The sequence below is a fragment of the Dromaius novaehollandiae genome, chromosome 2, assembly GCF_036370855.1.
Source record: "Dromaius novaehollandiae isolate bDroNov1 chromosome 2, bDroNov1.hap1, whole genome shotgun sequence".
Taxonomy (NCBI): domain Eukaryota; kingdom Metazoa; phylum Chordata; class Aves; order Casuariiformes; family Dromaiidae; genus Dromaius; species Dromaius novaehollandiae.
The window spans coordinates 43178025-43195429 of record NC_088099.1 but is presented as its reverse complement, the minus strand read 5'-3'; the positions used below and the strand labels follow the sequence as shown (position 1 = coordinate 43195429).

Below are 17405 nucleotides of genomic sequence, written 5' to 3'. Positions count from 1 at the left end.
GTCCAGGATAGAGCTCACCTGTAAGGAAAACATCACCAGAGCCATGCCACAGGTCACCTAACCTGACCCTGAGAAAGAAAAAAAGAAACCCTAAAAATTGCCTCAAACATCACCATCCCCTCTCCTCCCCCTTCCCCTGAAAAAGCAGACTGCTTTTTTGGCCTAAACCATGAATATCAAATACACACAGCACCAAGAATACAATACACACTCTGAGGAAAATGTATTGTTCCACTTCCCGTAAGAAAAAAGATTACTGTTCTAACTCTGATATCTTCAGATTATTGTCTTGTTTGGAGAAGGAAGGAATACTGCAGGAGATCCCTCAGGAATGTAACTTCTGGAAGGACCTCATATGCAATAGTGGGGAGAACAATATCATTAAATGATTAGAAAAAGAACATAATTTGCATATGGAACCAAGACTGATAACCACATTCCCTAAAACATAATTTCAGACTATTGATAGATACAATGTTGTTGTTATGAGAGTGTGGATGAATTGACACCTGTATTAACCTAAGATTGCACCTTTACTAAAAGCAGTCGTTCTTCTTTCTTACCCACCTGTAACTGAGTTTTACTTCCCCTTCCCTGGGCACTTGGAATCTTTCTAGCTTCACAGCAAGATGCATCAGCTCACTGATCCAAAGGAAAACTTACCTTTTTGGGCTGAATTTGTTGGACCAGCCAGCTAAGCCAAATAGGCTGTGCAGTGAGTGTAACAGGCTAGAGGGAGAGGTCAGAACTGCTACTCCCAGTGGAATTGCTACTTTTTTCACTGACACCTGAGCTGAATCAATGGCAAAACGGGGAGGGCTAACTCCCTCTTTCCTCCTTCCCCCCTGCTCTTCTCTTCTGCTTCATTACTCTCTAGCTGCCTCTCCTCTCTTCTCTCTTTTCCTCCTAGCTTTCACCCAGGTCTTCTTCACATGAAGTAGCTCTGACAATTGTCAGACCTTTGTATGAGTCCCTTTACTCACCCAAATAGCAGAAACCTTCACTAAAATAGCAGAAAGCAGCAGGAACGCCAGACTAGGAACAGGAAAAATTGCTGGCAGCACTGAATTTATTTGATTCATTGTATGTTGTGGAACTCTACTCTTGGATCAGTCTAAGCTGATTACAAAACCGCACCTTTAGCAAAGTCCATGCTGGGCCAATTTACTTAACAACAATTCAGACTTTAGGTCACCTAATTTTACTAGTCAGAATGCCCTGCAGATAATTCTGCTAGAATATATGCTTCTTAAATCTTATCTGCTACTTCTAAAATATTCATGAGAAATAGGAACACAGGAAATACAGTCACAAGAAAGACCATATGTACAAACAGGAGTCTCACAATTTTTCACCAACGATTCAACATGATAAATGATCTATGGCAAAATTAGTCTTGCACTTATCTGCTCCAAGGTATACCATTAACTTAAGAATGTTGAGAAAGAATTATTTGTTAAGTTACAGACACACTGAATAGTGCCATCATGCCTCTTGCAGTTTATTATTCTTTATCCTTAAGTAAGTGCCCTAAAAGGCATAATTTACAGACCAAGAACTGAATCTACATAAGTTGTTTTACGTCATGTGGTAGTTTCTTCCCTACCAGTCATGAATATTGGATTACTACAGAAATATTTATTTCATAATGCTGCAACATTTTCGATGTAAGGTGTACAGTATTTAAGTATATTATAGATTATGAGTATGAAAAATATAACATTAAGATGTAGATCAAAGTGGATACATTCAATCTAGGTGAATACAAAAGCCTGGGAACACGTACATGTGGGAAAAAAAGATTAAATAAATGGTTTAATTTATACTTCTCAAAAATTGTAAGTGGTTTTAAAAGAGAAATAGAATGAAGGAGCACAGAGAGTTGAAAAGCAAGCAGATAAAAATTGCTAAGAAAAATGTGGCAGAAACAAAGGATAATTTTGCATATGAGAGATATGGACCTCACAAGATGTTCAAAGTTACCTACATCATTATACTTAATTAGGAAGGAGAGATAACCCTTTTGAATGTTACTCAGAGACAATTTTTAGGTCAAATTTTAAATCTAATTTCTGGAATTTTTTTTTTTTTTTTTTTTACTTTCTGGTCATTGGTGGACCAAAAGGATCAGGTCAGTGGTGATGAGAAAATATTAACATTTGAAGACTTTTCAACAAGAGTTGATGATCTTCATCAGTTTCCCTTTGCACAGTAATTGTTATCATAAATTCCATTATAGCAATACTACCACTCTTGACAGCAGTCCTACTGTCAATCCAGAAACTGTATAATGCATTGAGAGCAAAACCCACAATGGTAAATCTTTTATACCAAGATGGGGAACCCCTGAAAGTCATCATCACAAACTTGCTGATTTCTGATAAAAAACAAGTCTTTGCTGCTGATATTTTTGCACTGTTCAGAAGCATCGTCTATTCTGGTCTGACTGATAGCAAATGATTTGGAGGACATCTGTTCTTTTAGAATTTCAAAGAAAATGTGAGCAAGCTGTTCTTGTTTCTTGTTAACAATGACCACCTAGCCAGTGTAAAATAAGGGACTAAAACACTAAACGGAAGAAAGGAGAACAAAATAAGATAGGGAAGAACTAGAGATAGCAAAGAAGATAATATTTTAATGACATATATGTAAAGAAAAGAATAAGAACCATGTAATTTTTTCTTCTTCTTCACGATAGAACAGGACAATGTACAGTTACCTTCAAACAACAGGAATTACAACTTAAATATTTTACCCCTACTCATTTCTTAGTTTTATTTATACATTCACACATATCTACACACATCTCAGAAAGGTAAATCTATGAAACATTTTTTGAAATTTAGATGGTATACTTTTACATATAACTGTCTCATGAGTTCAATTAGAATACCGGAGTATTTCAGGTCAGACAGCTATAGCCCAAGGCTTTGGAATTAATTATCAATTATATTCTTTGCTTCAAGCCTATCTATTGTAATAGGCTACCCAGTAAGAACTAAAAACATTTTTCAAATGATACTTATCCAAATAAAATCCTTAAAATATTTGCTATGGTTCTGGCAGATTCTTATCAAAGGAATTAAAAAACTCTTTGGTTTACAAACCAAGGCTTTGACAATATAACAATAAGAAACAAATTTAAAACAGTTTTGACTAGAATTATGTCTAATAATTATTGCACCTTATACAGGGAAAAAGACAAAAAAATACGACCCACAGTAGTGTAAGGTATTTTTCCATTCTGCTGTTGCCTGATCTCAGCAGCATTACCAGACATATCCAATTAGGAAAGTCATCAGTTGCTACAAACTGTGCAACTGTCTTGAAGTCAATGGAACCACTTTGAATTCCACCACTAACAGAGGTAAGCTTTGATCTTTATTGTTTTTATTTTTTTTTTTCTATTTTTAGGCCAAAAGGTAACTTTTTGATGACTGTTCTACTAGTCTAGCAAACTTTTCATAACCTTGCTGGTAACCAACCTTGCTGATAACCAGTGCTATGTAGCTTAGGAACGTTATCTGGATCGGAATCATACTAATGATTCAGTTTCCTTCAAATCAGATCACATTAAAAGAATTATTTTAGTATGAAATATCAACTGTATTAAAAAAAAAAAGCGTTGGTAAAAAAGCAAAAGTCACAAACAGCATAAAAAGGTGTCCTAAGACCACAAAAGCAGCAATCTTGATCAGACTAAAGGTCTGTTTAGTCCAGTGGCCCATCTCTGTCCGTTGCTGAAAGTGTATCCCTGAGGCATAGTATGAGCGCAGAAAAAATATTTGATATTTAAGACTCTCCCAGCCTCCAAACATTTTCAGATTTGTCTCAGTGAAAGGTGAGTTAGTTAATTCAAATTCAGCAGCACCTTACTGGTATTCCTTTCAAAGCATATAGCCATTGATAAATTATTTTTGCAATGAAGGGTAAAAATTTACTTTCCTGACTTTTTAAAATGTAAGTTAGCATCCATGTAACCAAACCCAATACTTTTTTAAAAATAAATTATAAAAAGTGAAAAACAAAGAGGTAAGAAAAAATGCAATATTCTAGTCACTACTGTAATAAAAAATAAGGGAGTATAATATCAATATCTAATGTTTTGCACTGATAGAATTATTGCTTTTTTTTCTGAAAGAAAATATTTCTAGTGTCTTCAGCATAGGTGCTTCAGAATAAATGTCTTACCTCATACGAATAGTTCAAGAAAGAAAATGGATTCCTTAAGTAGCCAAGTTTGTATATACCTAAGAAGATGAAGCAGCGAATGATTTCCAAAATTCCTGCTTTGGGCCTAGAAATAAGGAGTAATTCAAATTAATGTGTTTTCTTCTTTTTTAACTTCAGTGACATGTTAGAATATAGAAATAGCCAGTGATGTCCTGCACTTACACCTACTCACCTTGCAGTTAAGTTTTTTAGTATGAACCTTATTTGGAGTTATAACACTGAATTTGCTGGAGGTGAGAATACACACACCCAATCACAAAATATATATGAACTCACACAAACATCTAAATTTAACTGTTGTCTTTTAATCTCAAAAATGACAATAGTTAGGAAAACTGCTAGGTGAATAGTTCACAATATTTTTCATTGTTCTAGTTCTGTAAATTTTTGCTCATTCACATTATTACCCAATATGATTATAAACAATAAACATCACCCAGCTATTTTCACCTATCCTGAAACAAACCATTCCATACATACCAATGAAAGGTATTATTTCTGAAAACATAATGGATAATATGTGCAAAGAGGAGGACTGCCACTTCAGTCTTAAAGCAAGATTCTATTCTACATTTCTCTTCTGGCAGGGCAAATACTTTCTCTGTAAAAAAACTGGAGCTGCTATTCACTCTTTTGTAGGCTCACAGCACCCATCCTGAGTAACCTCCTCTTACTGGGTTGGCATAATCCTCAATATGCAGTCTGGTATGAATCCATACTGATCAGATATAGTCTTCAGAGAGCTTTTAGGGGACTATCAGCTACTGAACTTTTAAGGCCACACTGTCCTTCGCACGTGTCTGAGTCTACTCTTACCTACTAAGGGCACTATCAAACACCTATGGCCTGCTCCCTGGGACTGGCAGACTACACATGCAGTCCCAGTCTTGGGACAGAATCTGCAGGCCACACTGGCAGGCCAGTGTCCTGACACCAGACATGGGCACCCAAGAAACACAGGCACAAGGGGGGAGAGGAGTAACCCATCCCCTAACTTTTCTCCACAGAATGTAGATAGGGCCACTAATTGCTACAGGAACACTCCTGGTTGTAGGGATTGTCTACTTGTATATCCTGTTCTAGTTAATAGCTAGCAGTGCGAATGGCAAAGTGTAACTGTATTTCATTATCAATATAATTTTTGACACACTTGAGATTTTCAATATAAAAATAAATAATATATAACAAGAGAAGAAAAAGACATGTTTTATATCTTGCCTGTTCTCCAAAAGTAATCCAAAAGAAGTCAGGGACAGAATCATAACACCAATTCTCAGGAGAACAGTTCCCTGTGATAACATCTGTTAAAAAGGAGACAAATTATTCATTTTGGGTAATTTTCTGAAGAAAAACTGAATTTTAACAGCACCATACCTTCAGCTTCCTCACTGAGTCATGTTAGTGTCTGCTTTTACAGTAATATGTTACTCTGAATTTTGCAACAAAAATACCTGCTCTGGATATCTCACTTATCCAGAATAACCATTCTATTGTCTGTTGAACGCTGTATTTCCAAAATAATTCCTAAGATACTTCTTTTTTGTACTATGTATTTTCCTGAAGTTATTTGATTCCCTCATGTCTCTACCCAAGAGGGGACAATCTTATTTCTAACTAAAAATCACTGCAGCCCGGCTCTTCTTCTTCATCTCACATAACCATGTCTTTAAAATTGCCACCTATGAATCCCAAGGCATATAGAAAACAATACATTCTTGAGAATAAGAAGTTGCATGATGTGGCAATATAACCATACTTTAACAAGAAACAAAATTAATATCTTCCTTTCATGACAACTGGACACTGGTTCTCAATACAGCAAAACACTTCAACTCATGCCATTGACTTCAATCAGACTTAAAACACTTTTTAAACACTTTTTAAACACTAACATGTGTGTTAGTATTCAGATGAATAGTAGCATGAGGATTTATATGCTTACAATTTACATTTAAATGATATAAACAACATTCAGAGAAAAAGAAATACTTTACATTGTAAAGTTTGAAATTTTTTTTCATTTATTAAATCATCTTTTATATTCTACACAGCTGCCTATGAAAATCAAATATTTAATCAGTTTTCGTGTTACCTCCCTTACTTCCTTTCAAATATTAGTTTTGAACAGCCTTTGTTTTTTCACCTAAAAATAACAAAAAAATGCAAACAAAAGTAGTGGATCTTGCTGAATTATAGGAATCTTTTTAGTTTGAATAGCAATAGGGTTTAGGAATAGCATCTTGCACTTCAAGACTGCAGGTGCTGGGAGAAAATAAAAATCTATGTATGTCTGCTTAGAGGCTTGATTTCATAAATCCCACTCAGTGACATGCCCACCTTCCTTCAGTGGTGGCCCCTACCTCTCAAAGAGATCTAAGGTAAGTATCTGTGAGTGTGGGAGGCCGCAGGAGGATATTCTCAAGTTTTACAGCTGTGTGAACTCACGGTGCCCACGTTTGCAAAACACATCAAACCACACACTCTGGCTGGGTAGGGTTCTGCTGTTTTACTGAAGAATCACAAGCACCTACTTGGATATCCTGAACAAACGGTTATTAAACAAAGAAAACAGAATCTCAGCAATGAAAGAGCTAAACAACAGCCTAACTAATTTAAAAGCCAGAGCACACTTGTCACAAATGACAGCTGTCAAGCTGCTCTGTTGCATGCATTTATCTCAGGATTGATCAAAATCATTACTGCAAAAAAACTACTATATATGCAATCAGTTCCATCCTTCATGGTGATAAACTTACAAAACCTTAAACTGATGATTATCATCTAGATAGACCTAGAAAAAGGATACTCTAACCATTTTTTATACTCTTCCCCTAGACATCTGCTCTTGGCCACCACAGGAGACAGAAAATTGAGCTAGATGAATCCTGGTATGAGTCACTACAGCAGTTCTGTTCTGAGACTCCTGTTTAAGTCAAGAAAGCAGGCATGCTTTGACTGGGGTATACTCCTTGGTCAAGGTCTGTATCACTTGGAAGGCATTTGCAAACTCTATCTATAGGTTTTTAAATACGGCAATAAAAGATTAAATTGAGGGAGCTCTTTTTGAAAAGTTGAGCTTGTATGTTCAGAAAATCTCACAGCTATTCTAAGTTTAAAAGACCTTCCATTGTTAATGTGAAGACTTTTTTTTGAAGCAATGTAATTTTTCGATAGAGCTCTTTTTTTCTTGTAAAAATCAGCTATAGACTGTACTTGTGTTTAATAACATGAGTAGTTCTTAAACTGCTTGTGGCAGGAGTAACTATGACTCTCTTAGTTACCAACTGAGCTCGAATCGGCTGTGACACCTCCTCATGGTCCCGCCGGATACCCCTACCAGGGGAAATAATGGCACAGCTGTCCCCAGTGTGATGGTGGCAACTAGTAGTTGCCTCCACCCTATCAAAGTATCCTTTCAATCTTCGACAGTAAAAGGGGGACCCAATTGGCTTGCAAAAAGGCATCCCAGTCCCCCCTCAAGCCATTGGCCCACTGGCAATCTTTCAATATATGGGCATGGTGGCGGTCCCAACGACTGCCACCGATGTGGCTCTGGCCTGAGCAGGGAAACAGGTCAACCACACATTAACCAGATTTGACACGGCATGTCTACTACAAGAGTGGGGACAGTTTTGCTTGTCTGCCCCATTGGCTGTTCGAGCATAGTATGTCCAGGGGAGACCTATCCAGCGGACCCCCTGAGCCAAGGTCTGTGCTCTCTTGGGCCTTGTAGCAGGATGCAGGCCCTGTGAGGTCCTCTGGCCTCCAGCAAGACAGCAGGACCAAGTGGCGACAACCAACCGTCTGACCTAGCTCAGTAGATCAGGCATGTCGCTAACCTTTAGTTCAAAGCAGAGTAAAATTCTTCATATAGACAGTGAGTCTGCTCAGTCTTCTAGAACTACTGGTACCCCATCTATGCTTTACCCTGGCTGCGAGCTGGAGGGATGTTGGGGTGGTTGGTGCATCTGTGGGGTGTAAGATCGGGCAGCCCAAATACCACAGGCTGGACCAAGCCCCTAATTCTGGCACTTCCATCTAGATGCATATGCGGCCTCCATTCACCAAATGCTGCTCACCAGATGTGACAAGAGCGGATGAGACGCTTACCAAATTCAACTTGGAAAAGCTGCCCTGTATTATACAGGGTTCAGAAATAGCCACACTAAGTTCAACTTCTACTTCATCTTCCTGTAGAAACTGGGTCATGCAAAAGAAATCAAGTACTGAAGAAAAGCAAGCAAGGAAAAACATGATCTGGCACAGAGATAAGGGAACTCACCCATAAACATCTTAGAAATGTTTTGATACATTATTCAATGACTGTTACTTGTCAGATATTGAAATTTTCCAGGGAACTGGGACTGGAATTCAGCACTCTTTTCTCCTTAGAAGTTGTCCTCACTTTTAAGTTGGAGAATCATACTTCCTCTTGCACTCACTCCTTCTGGCCAGGTGGGTCTTATTTTGCTTTGTGTTTTTGCACAATGGACTGGCTCGTACAGACTCTCCCCCTTAGACAACAAAGAGAACTGAACACAAAACCCAAACTTTGAGGAAGTAATCTAATTGATACCTAACAATAAGGTTAAAATCACATTTTATAGAAAAGGAGTGATCTCTGCAATGGTTTTGAGCGAAATAACATTAATCTTTGTCTTCACGTAATGATCCAGCTTTGAAGATCCTACTCTGAATAAATACAGGTATGCCAACTTCCAGTTCAAAAGAGCTGCATGATTTCAGACTTTGCTCCCTTCTCAGAGTTTCCTAGGTGGTTAGCATTAGACAAACAGCCACCAAGGTCTAGGCAGCTGGGTTTCCTTATGATTCTAGTTTCAGAAAACTAAGATGCTGATTCATTCTACCTACCTTTAAGTACCTTAAGTGAAGAGCCTAAAAGCCTGTTATTAACCTAAGCTCCCTCTGTAATCAGTTGAGAGTGCTTTCCGAATGATCCTATTTTTTTGCCATTAGCTAGAAAGGAAGTCTAGAGAGTAAGGTCCCTAAAATAAGGAATGGATTTAAATATCAGCGATGAAAACACTGCTCCAAAACAGAACTTTTCTGCCATAATTTTACTGCTGTTTTCTTTCATAACTTCTACTGAATTTTTTTCTTTGTTAAAAAAATTAATAGCCATTTCTAAAAGAGTAAGAAAAAAAATGATTCTTTTGAAATTAGCATCTTTTCAGGAAACACGTCTCCCTTCCAAAAGATTTTGCAATATTAACTTCCTTCCAAAAGATTTTGCAATATTAACTTTTATTATTCTCTGTTGATGGACCTTGACAAAATGATTAACTTGATATCAGTGACACATCAATATTGTAATTCAGATTAAAGCTTTCTCTCCACAAAAAAAGGAGTGAATACAAGTATTTAGAGTGTCATTTCGCAAACTCAAACAGTTTTTCTAACAGGTGCAAAATTGGAGCCTGGAGTTACCATTTCACTCCGCACATTTCTCTAACAAAGGAAGAAAAAAATGTAGATGAAGAATTTGAAAGGACATCAATAAATTGTAATTCTGTTTTTAACAGGGATGGTACTCAATTTCCAGCAAAAACTGGTAAATACATTTCAATGTAATTTCACAAAAGCAGAAAAAAGAACTGAAGCAATCTTACAATTCAGGAAAAACAGTCAAATATAAATAGGCCTTTAGCCTCTGAGTTAAAATTATATATGAGATTCTTGGGTATCAATAACTACCTGAGCCAGGTATGATCCTGTCTGTTTTTCAGATTCTGTTTTTTCAGGTCAATGTTTATTTTATTTCAAAAACTCTCCTACTTGAACCATATCGTTTTGAAAGGTATCCATTCATAGACCTTATCATGGTCCAATACAGTCTGTGGCCCAGAATGTGAAGGACTGGAGGGATCTAGAAGTACAACCTGCAGATCACAGTTATTTGCAAACTAGCATTATTGTAAGACTCACACAAGTGCACATCATTGTAATGTCAGAAGAAGACTGAGTACAGTATTCCCGCCTTCCCCTTCCAAAATCCTCTGGAGTGATGAATGGTAAAGCATCAATATTGCTGGCAACTATGTAGGTAGAAGGTATATGTAATCCTTCACTGTAGATATGTGCCACACTCAAGCTGCTCCATACAGCAAAAAATGTGTTCCCTCATTTGGGCTCCTAGTCATGGGTTACCAAGAAATCTGTGGTGAAATGCAGTATGATGCCATTTGGGGATAACAACTTTTAGAAAACCAGTCATACAGCATAAGTATCTACTTATTAGTTTGCTTCTTTAACTTTATCTTTACAGTTCCAGCGGTATAGTTACATACTCTCTTGATTCTTTTATTTACTTTCAAACTTGTATCACCCCATGAAGTGGATGCTGGCAGCTGAGGCATTCATTTTCTAGGCATTACTCTACCAAAATCAACAAAATAGTCAGTGGATTATATCACTAAACTAAACATCATATATTAAATCTTCATGCTGCAAGCTGCAGTGTGAAAAGAATGTGCCTTTTACACCTTAGTTAGTCTAGCATCCTTATTCCACTTAAACATTATATGCATGCATGTGTATATAAAATAAATGAGTATTTATATACTGGAGTATTTGTATAAACAGAGAAGCCTGTGGGACCACAGCAGGTTCCTCAGCTACAAGTCAGCCACAAATTTGCAATGTGGTTATTGGCTGCAGTTGAACAGAAAAAAATATTTCTGTTGGATTTTGGTTTCATTGAAAGCTTTAAAAATTCTTGGAGCTTTAAAAAAAGGGGTTATGGAACTTTGGGAAGACGTTTACACTGCTTTGTAATCAACAGATTACCACAGCATGTTTTTTTTAGTAAAGAAGAAATAATTCATTTAAACCAAGGAAATACGCCATTCCAATTGAATGTTTATTTAGATGAGAATCAAAAGTTTCCAAACTCACTTTCACATTTCAAAGGACTTTATATTGCTTTATTCTTTTTGAAGAGTAATACAAATGTATTTTCTCATCCTGGTGCGCTCAGAGTTTCAGACAAACTGCTATGAAAGATGTCAGCACATTTCATAATTTAACAGATGCCCCACTGTTATATATCATTCGCTTTTGATATTCAAAAGCGGAGTGCTAATACAATACTACGGAAATTGTTAGGTGTCTTTGTATGCATTTTATTTTAACTGAAAACTCCTAAAAATGTGTGAATTCTTAGCAATATGCCACACATACTACCCCGTGATGTCCTCTTGAATGGATGTATTCATTGTGTTCCCAACTTTCAAAAGACCTATTCTATTTCAACATTTGCTTTTATCTAACTGAAACTGCTCAGATACTCATGGCATTATAGGCACAGATAGTAAGTTTTACAGTATCTATCAACAATAGAAAGGCACTCCAAAATGTGTTTAAGGTACAGTTGACTTTGATTTATGCGATACATGCAGCTCTGAAACTATGAGACTTTTGCTTTGAATGTACTGCAGTTTTACACTCCTAGCACTCTCTCTGGGATTGATCCAACTCCCATTAGTTCAATGAGCTTTGGATGAGAGCTGGATGTGCAGAGCTCAGAGGTAATTTTTATTTTCTGGATGTAATGCAGATTGCTATATAAAAAATAAACACTGTATGCTGTCTCTTGTGGAAGATATATATATTTGCTCTTTCTTGTTTTGCTCTTAAGTTAAATGTAGGTCATTCAGACTGAAGGTATATGGTTGCTTTTTGCATATAGAGAAACTTGACACTTCTGCAGGGCATGAGACCAAACACTGAGCAACTGTAATCACCTGAGAAATGTAATAGCTGTGTGCTGTGTCTTATTGCTATTATGAAATGGAACTTATACTAAAAATGAGGAAAACAGTTAGCTCTCTCCATTTATGGAGCTATGCCACAGTCATGACATAATTCATAGCCAGACAGAAAGTTCCACTTGTATCCATAGACATTTCATAATTCAGTGTAGTGGAAAACTGATATTGAAGAAAGATTTTGCCAAGTAAAGTTATTCATACACAAGCTTCCTTCTCATGACAGCTTCCCCACTGCACTGCAGAGCAATCCTGGATCTCAGCCTGGGGATCAGACTCTCTACACCCACGCTGAAGGTTTATATCCTGAGATGAGGTGCTGCTCGTCCCCTGTGCTCTCCTCCTTATCCTTACTACCTTATTACACCACAGTTTTGTGCGGAGAATTTTCTACTTGTTTTGCTCCTATAAGTTCATAAATGGTGGATCTTCAGGAGGTTTCCCTTCTGCATCTTCTATCTTCCCTTATTACTTATTCTTAAATAGCTGCAGTTATCAGTAGAGAAAATAATTTGGACTATCCATTTTTCTTCCAAGACCAGAAAATGAAGAAAATAGAAAATAAAAAATAGGAAGAAACTCATAAGTGATCTCCTCAGTTCTTGCAGAAAGCAACAGTAACCCAGTAAAAAAGCTAGATTCCTGGGTAAATGAGACTTGCTGGTGGTATAAAAGGGTCCAGAAACATATCTTGAAATCTTTCAGACACTTTTCGCAATGTATGAACATTGGCAGTTGTGTGTACTGCGCATCTTGTATACATTGTAGATATTTATCCCAACCTTTGGTTTAATTCCTTGTCCTCAGATTTTATATGTATTATATAGGAATGCTACATACAATACTTACTCTTTAAACTTTTCTCAAAAATTGCATCATTCTCCTGCTATGCAGGACACATCTAACCTAAAAAAAAAAAAAAAAAAAGCCATAGTGGCTTGTATATACAGAGCTGCTATAAGCTTGTTGCCACATGTGTCCCAAGAAATTATTGCACACACAGTCCGTCTCCCATCTTTCACACCAGGGAGCATAAGAAGAACATCTGAGCCAGAAGACCACAACTTCCATATTTGGATGAGATTTCTGCAAGCCTTCAAATGGCTTTGGAATCATTAATGGATAACCACATTCAGACATGCAAAAGAGACTTGATTTTTAGATGTATGACAGGTACTGTAGGACCCTTAGCCAGACGCTGAAGTTGTCAAAGGTGGAAAGCTGCAGCAGCAGTTAACGTCTCGCTTCTTACATGCAGAGATGACCTCAGGGTACAGCTTCAGAGACTGTCTAGTACACCCACAGGGTAATCGCATCAGGTTACCAGAGCAACCCCATCTGCCTAAACACAAGGTGATAAATACCTGCCTCTCGTTGCTGTATTTGTATTAATGTTGTTATATGTTAGAGGCTGGAGGAAGGTTTTTGCTTGGAGGCAGTGCTCCTCTAGCTCTGAACTCATGCTCACACCAAGCTTCCCACTTGCAAGTGCCACAAGACTCATGTTCCTTTACAATCTTCCTTTTAAAGTGCGGGCAATACTTGCATCTAACAATCTCATAAAGGCAGGCGTTACTTACAGTCACTGTAGCAAGCAGGTCAAGATACAAGTCCATTATTACAGCAAAATGTACTACTGCATAGCAATTAAGATAGGCGGGTACACTTGGGTTGTAGGGAATCTCTTTCCCAGTGATCTGTATAAAGCAAAACAGATAATAGTGTTCAACAGTGATTTGCTCTTGCCTGTTACTCTTTAGCATTCTTTATAATTGCAAACACAAGAAAGATTAAGGCATGCGGATAACTGCACAAAGATAATCTGCTATCAAACACATACATACCATTTAATGTAAGATAGAGTTTACCCATGTGTGTGCATGTTCACAGCTAAAAGAAAAAGAGAAACAACCTTCTTCTATAGAACAATTTTGAAAATTTTTTAGTAAATGAATGATGAAAAGATGTATTTTTTCCTTTAACTAAAAAGGAAAAACATAGCTAAAACACTCATTTCCTTCAGTTTCTGTTCCCATTTCATCTTCCCCTATGCTTTATGACTGCTAATTTGCTAATTTAAAATAGCATGTGTAGAGTTTTTAACATTGATCCAGTAGCATTAAGAGGTCCAAGTAAATTACATAAAACTGAAAGCCTCTGCATGTACTATTTACCACTGGGATTTCCTCAGGAAGGCCAAGTCTAGGTTTGCCTGGTCCCCAGCCTGGCCCTTTGAATAAGACAGAAAGCTTATTGCAGAATCCAGGTGTGGCCCAAAACGTGTTCCAAATATGAGCCAAGGGACGTAACTGTGAAAAAAGAGCAAGTAATTTTTCATTGTTAGTAAAATAAAATTTAGTAAAACATTATACTTTACTCTCTTCTTAGCTTTCAAGTACATTTTTTTCAAAGTCTGTAACAAATTAAAAGGAAATGAAGACAGTCAGAAGTTCAGAAAACCTGACTGAACTAGGCAGGAGCCATATCAGGCCCTTGTTTTATAGTGAGGATTATGATGACATCTGCCCAAAGGAAAATTAGTCTCTCCTGAAACCAGTCCAGAGTGTTTAACAGTGTTTTGTACAGTTATACTTATGATAATTTTAAACTAGGATTTGGTAATTGGGGCCATGGCACGACACACTATCAATACCTAAAGTGCCTAGTTTCTGACTAATACGGGTATGATCGCATAGACTGTAGCCATCCTTCCCCACTACAGCTCAGACACCTCTTCAGACAGAATTTCTCATTCTTTGAGATAATTGCTTGGGTGAACAGCTATGAAAAGCAAATGGAAACTTCAATAATCCTCAGTACCTGAGGATTTTACAGGGAATTTTTCTTCAATTGAAGTAAAGCCAAAGGACAAAGAAACCTAAGAAGCACCACACTAAGTACTTTATTTCCCCCTTTTTTTAACTTTATCTGAACTGTTCCACAGCTTTTGTTGAAACCATGATGGCTGTTGTATAATGCTGTCAACACAAATAATTCCAGGATATCTTGAACAGCCAATATGCAGAATAGATAACAAAGGAAAGATATTGTACCATGGGATTATTTATGAAATAGCAATATTTAGAGAAGACATAAACAATGGGTGAAATATAGTTGATGTCTGTGCTTCCCTGCATATTGCTCTTTGCATGGTAAAATGGACATCATTCAGTGGATAAATATATCACTAGCCTGTTATATCTCCACTGAAATTAGGTAATATTTTCATGATGGCTTTACATGCTCTGCATGTGTTCATTGCAGTCAGTAGAACCAAACATTTTACGTGTGCAAGAACACTGAAATTGGTATGTAAGAAATAGCTGTTTTGTAATGAAATACTGATAAAATAGTTGGCTGACTGCACATCAACGCATGGGTGGCCTCCACTGTGCCTAACATAGTGTCTGTTGATGAGTGCCTGTTGAAGATACCAGAGTCACTGAAACAAACTATAGCACCTGGAGCAGGATAGGCTCAAATGAATTTACTGGCTGTGTTAAGCCATATACAACTTTAGCATCTTCTGCCTCAAATGTTCCTGATGGAAGAAAAACAAAAAGAAAAAAAGAGCAATCAAATCTAGAGTACAAGAATTTTTGTTTGCCATACAAACTAATTATAAGGGAGAACAGTTTTTTTACTTACCAAATATCCTGTCCCAAATAATGAGTGTGCCACCATAATTTTTGTCAATGCAGTAAGGATTTCTTCCTATAATAAAATCATTTAGAGATCAGTAATTGCATATATTAAAAGGTATATATGAATTCTAGAAAATGCAACTGAATTATGAAGGGGAGCCTTCACTGTTAGCATCATTTTTTAATCTTAAAATAAATTTAAAAGGCAGCTAACCTACCACTCCATAGCCATCTATAAAATCTCTTGCACTATGCTTATTACTCTTACTACTCAAGTACAAATATACAAATCAAACTTGTCATTCCCAAACTTTTTATGAAACTAAAGGATTCACTGGAGAGTTAATTTAGCTACAATATATTTATAAAGGAATATTAAAAGGCAAACAATAAAAATCAGCTCAGGTGAATCAATTTATACCTAACAAAATATATGCCAAATACATTTATGCGCAGTCTTCTCATTAATGGCTTTCAGCTGTCTCTGCATATCCTCTATGCCATATGTCTGATCCTGCCTTCATTATTATTAACTTCAGTGAGAGGAAAATTGATCCGTCTATGTACTTTATAGGAAACACATTTGAATATGAGCTATCCTATCAGCAATGTAAGCAAAAAAACCCATTGATTACATATTGCGAAGTTTGCAGGGTTTCTCTGGAGCGATTCTGTACAACACTTGATCAGCTCTGGAGTGATTCTGTGCAACTCAGATGAGGATCAGGCTAGGAGGATTACTTTGGATTTACAGCAGAGCAAATAAGAGCAGAGTGTCTCCCTCCAGGATTACCAGTACTTGTGCAAATTTTAAGGATTAGACACTTACAGCACCCCAGCCTTTTTTAAAAGTCTACGCAGTGCCATAAACACTTTACACATGGAGGATATAATAAATATTAATAACATCCTCTGTACATATAACTGTATTTGAGTCTGTTTCAAATTATCTCCATCTCCCTATTACTTTTCTACTTGCTATCTTTGCTCTTTACAAGATGCCCACTGAATGAGCCAATAGCATCCATGGAGCCCAACTTTATTCCCCACATATGTTCATGACATCTTTCACAATGCAGTGGAGTTATTAACCCAATTTAGATATGCAGTACAGTCTTTAGTGCCTCTGAATATTGATAAAAAGTCATATCAGTCATATTGTACAGGTGCACAGTGAGATTTTTCAATAATTCAGTCAATTGAAACCAAATTACACTAAAACATTTAACAGCTCTTCTTTCAAAAGAAAACCATATTCATTGCTTGAATTTGAAGGGCAAGAGCATCTATTAAAGACTGACAAGATTATTACATTTTAGCAATCAGGGAAGGATGATACATTTTTCTATCACTCTCTTCATATTTACAAATATTGAAAAGTTTTGTTCAAAAGCTGCAAATTATTTCAAATTATCCAAGTCTGATCTCTGCTCAATTAAGCTCAGATGTAAAGGTTTAAAAATTGAACTTAAATTATAAAAAAGTATTTTTTTAAAAAAATGCTGTGAGACTTCTAACAGAACGATGACTATTTTTCCGCAGCAATGACCAAAACTTGAAATCTCACAATAAAACTAAAATACAATTCTCATTTTAACTTTGTTTTATTATTACAATACCATGAGAAAAAGCACACTGGGGAATTAGAGGTCATATTCTGCTTACCATGATGGACTCTGTGATGACTTGGAGTATTAAGAATGAACTCCAGAGGCCCAAGGTTGGTGATAACCTTAAAAAA

At 36.7% G+C, this 17405-nt stretch overlaps 1 protein-coding gene across 1 annotated transcript in view; it reads right to left on the bottom strand.

Moving 5' to 3' along the window:
• AGMO (alkylglycerol monooxygenase) overlaps window positions 1-17405 on the bottom strand; it is a 196988-nt gene that overhangs the window by 75544 nt on the left and 104039 nt on the right. The window contains exons 6-12 of the mRNA XM_064506346.1: window positions 17330-17396; window positions 15669-15734; window positions 15482-15561; window positions 14195-14329; window positions 13601-13717; window positions 5452-5534; window positions 4192-4297 (exon numbers count right to left, since the gene is read on the bottom strand). Coding sequence (XP_064362416.1) covers window positions 4192-4297; window positions 5452-5534; window positions 13601-13717; window positions 14195-14329; window positions 15482-15561; window positions 15669-15734; window positions 17330-17396 — 654 coding nt within the window. The remainder of the gene's footprint in view (window positions 1-4191; window positions 4298-5451; window positions 5535-13600; window positions 13718-14194; window positions 14330-15481; window positions 15562-15668; window positions 15735-17329; window positions 17397-17405) is intronic.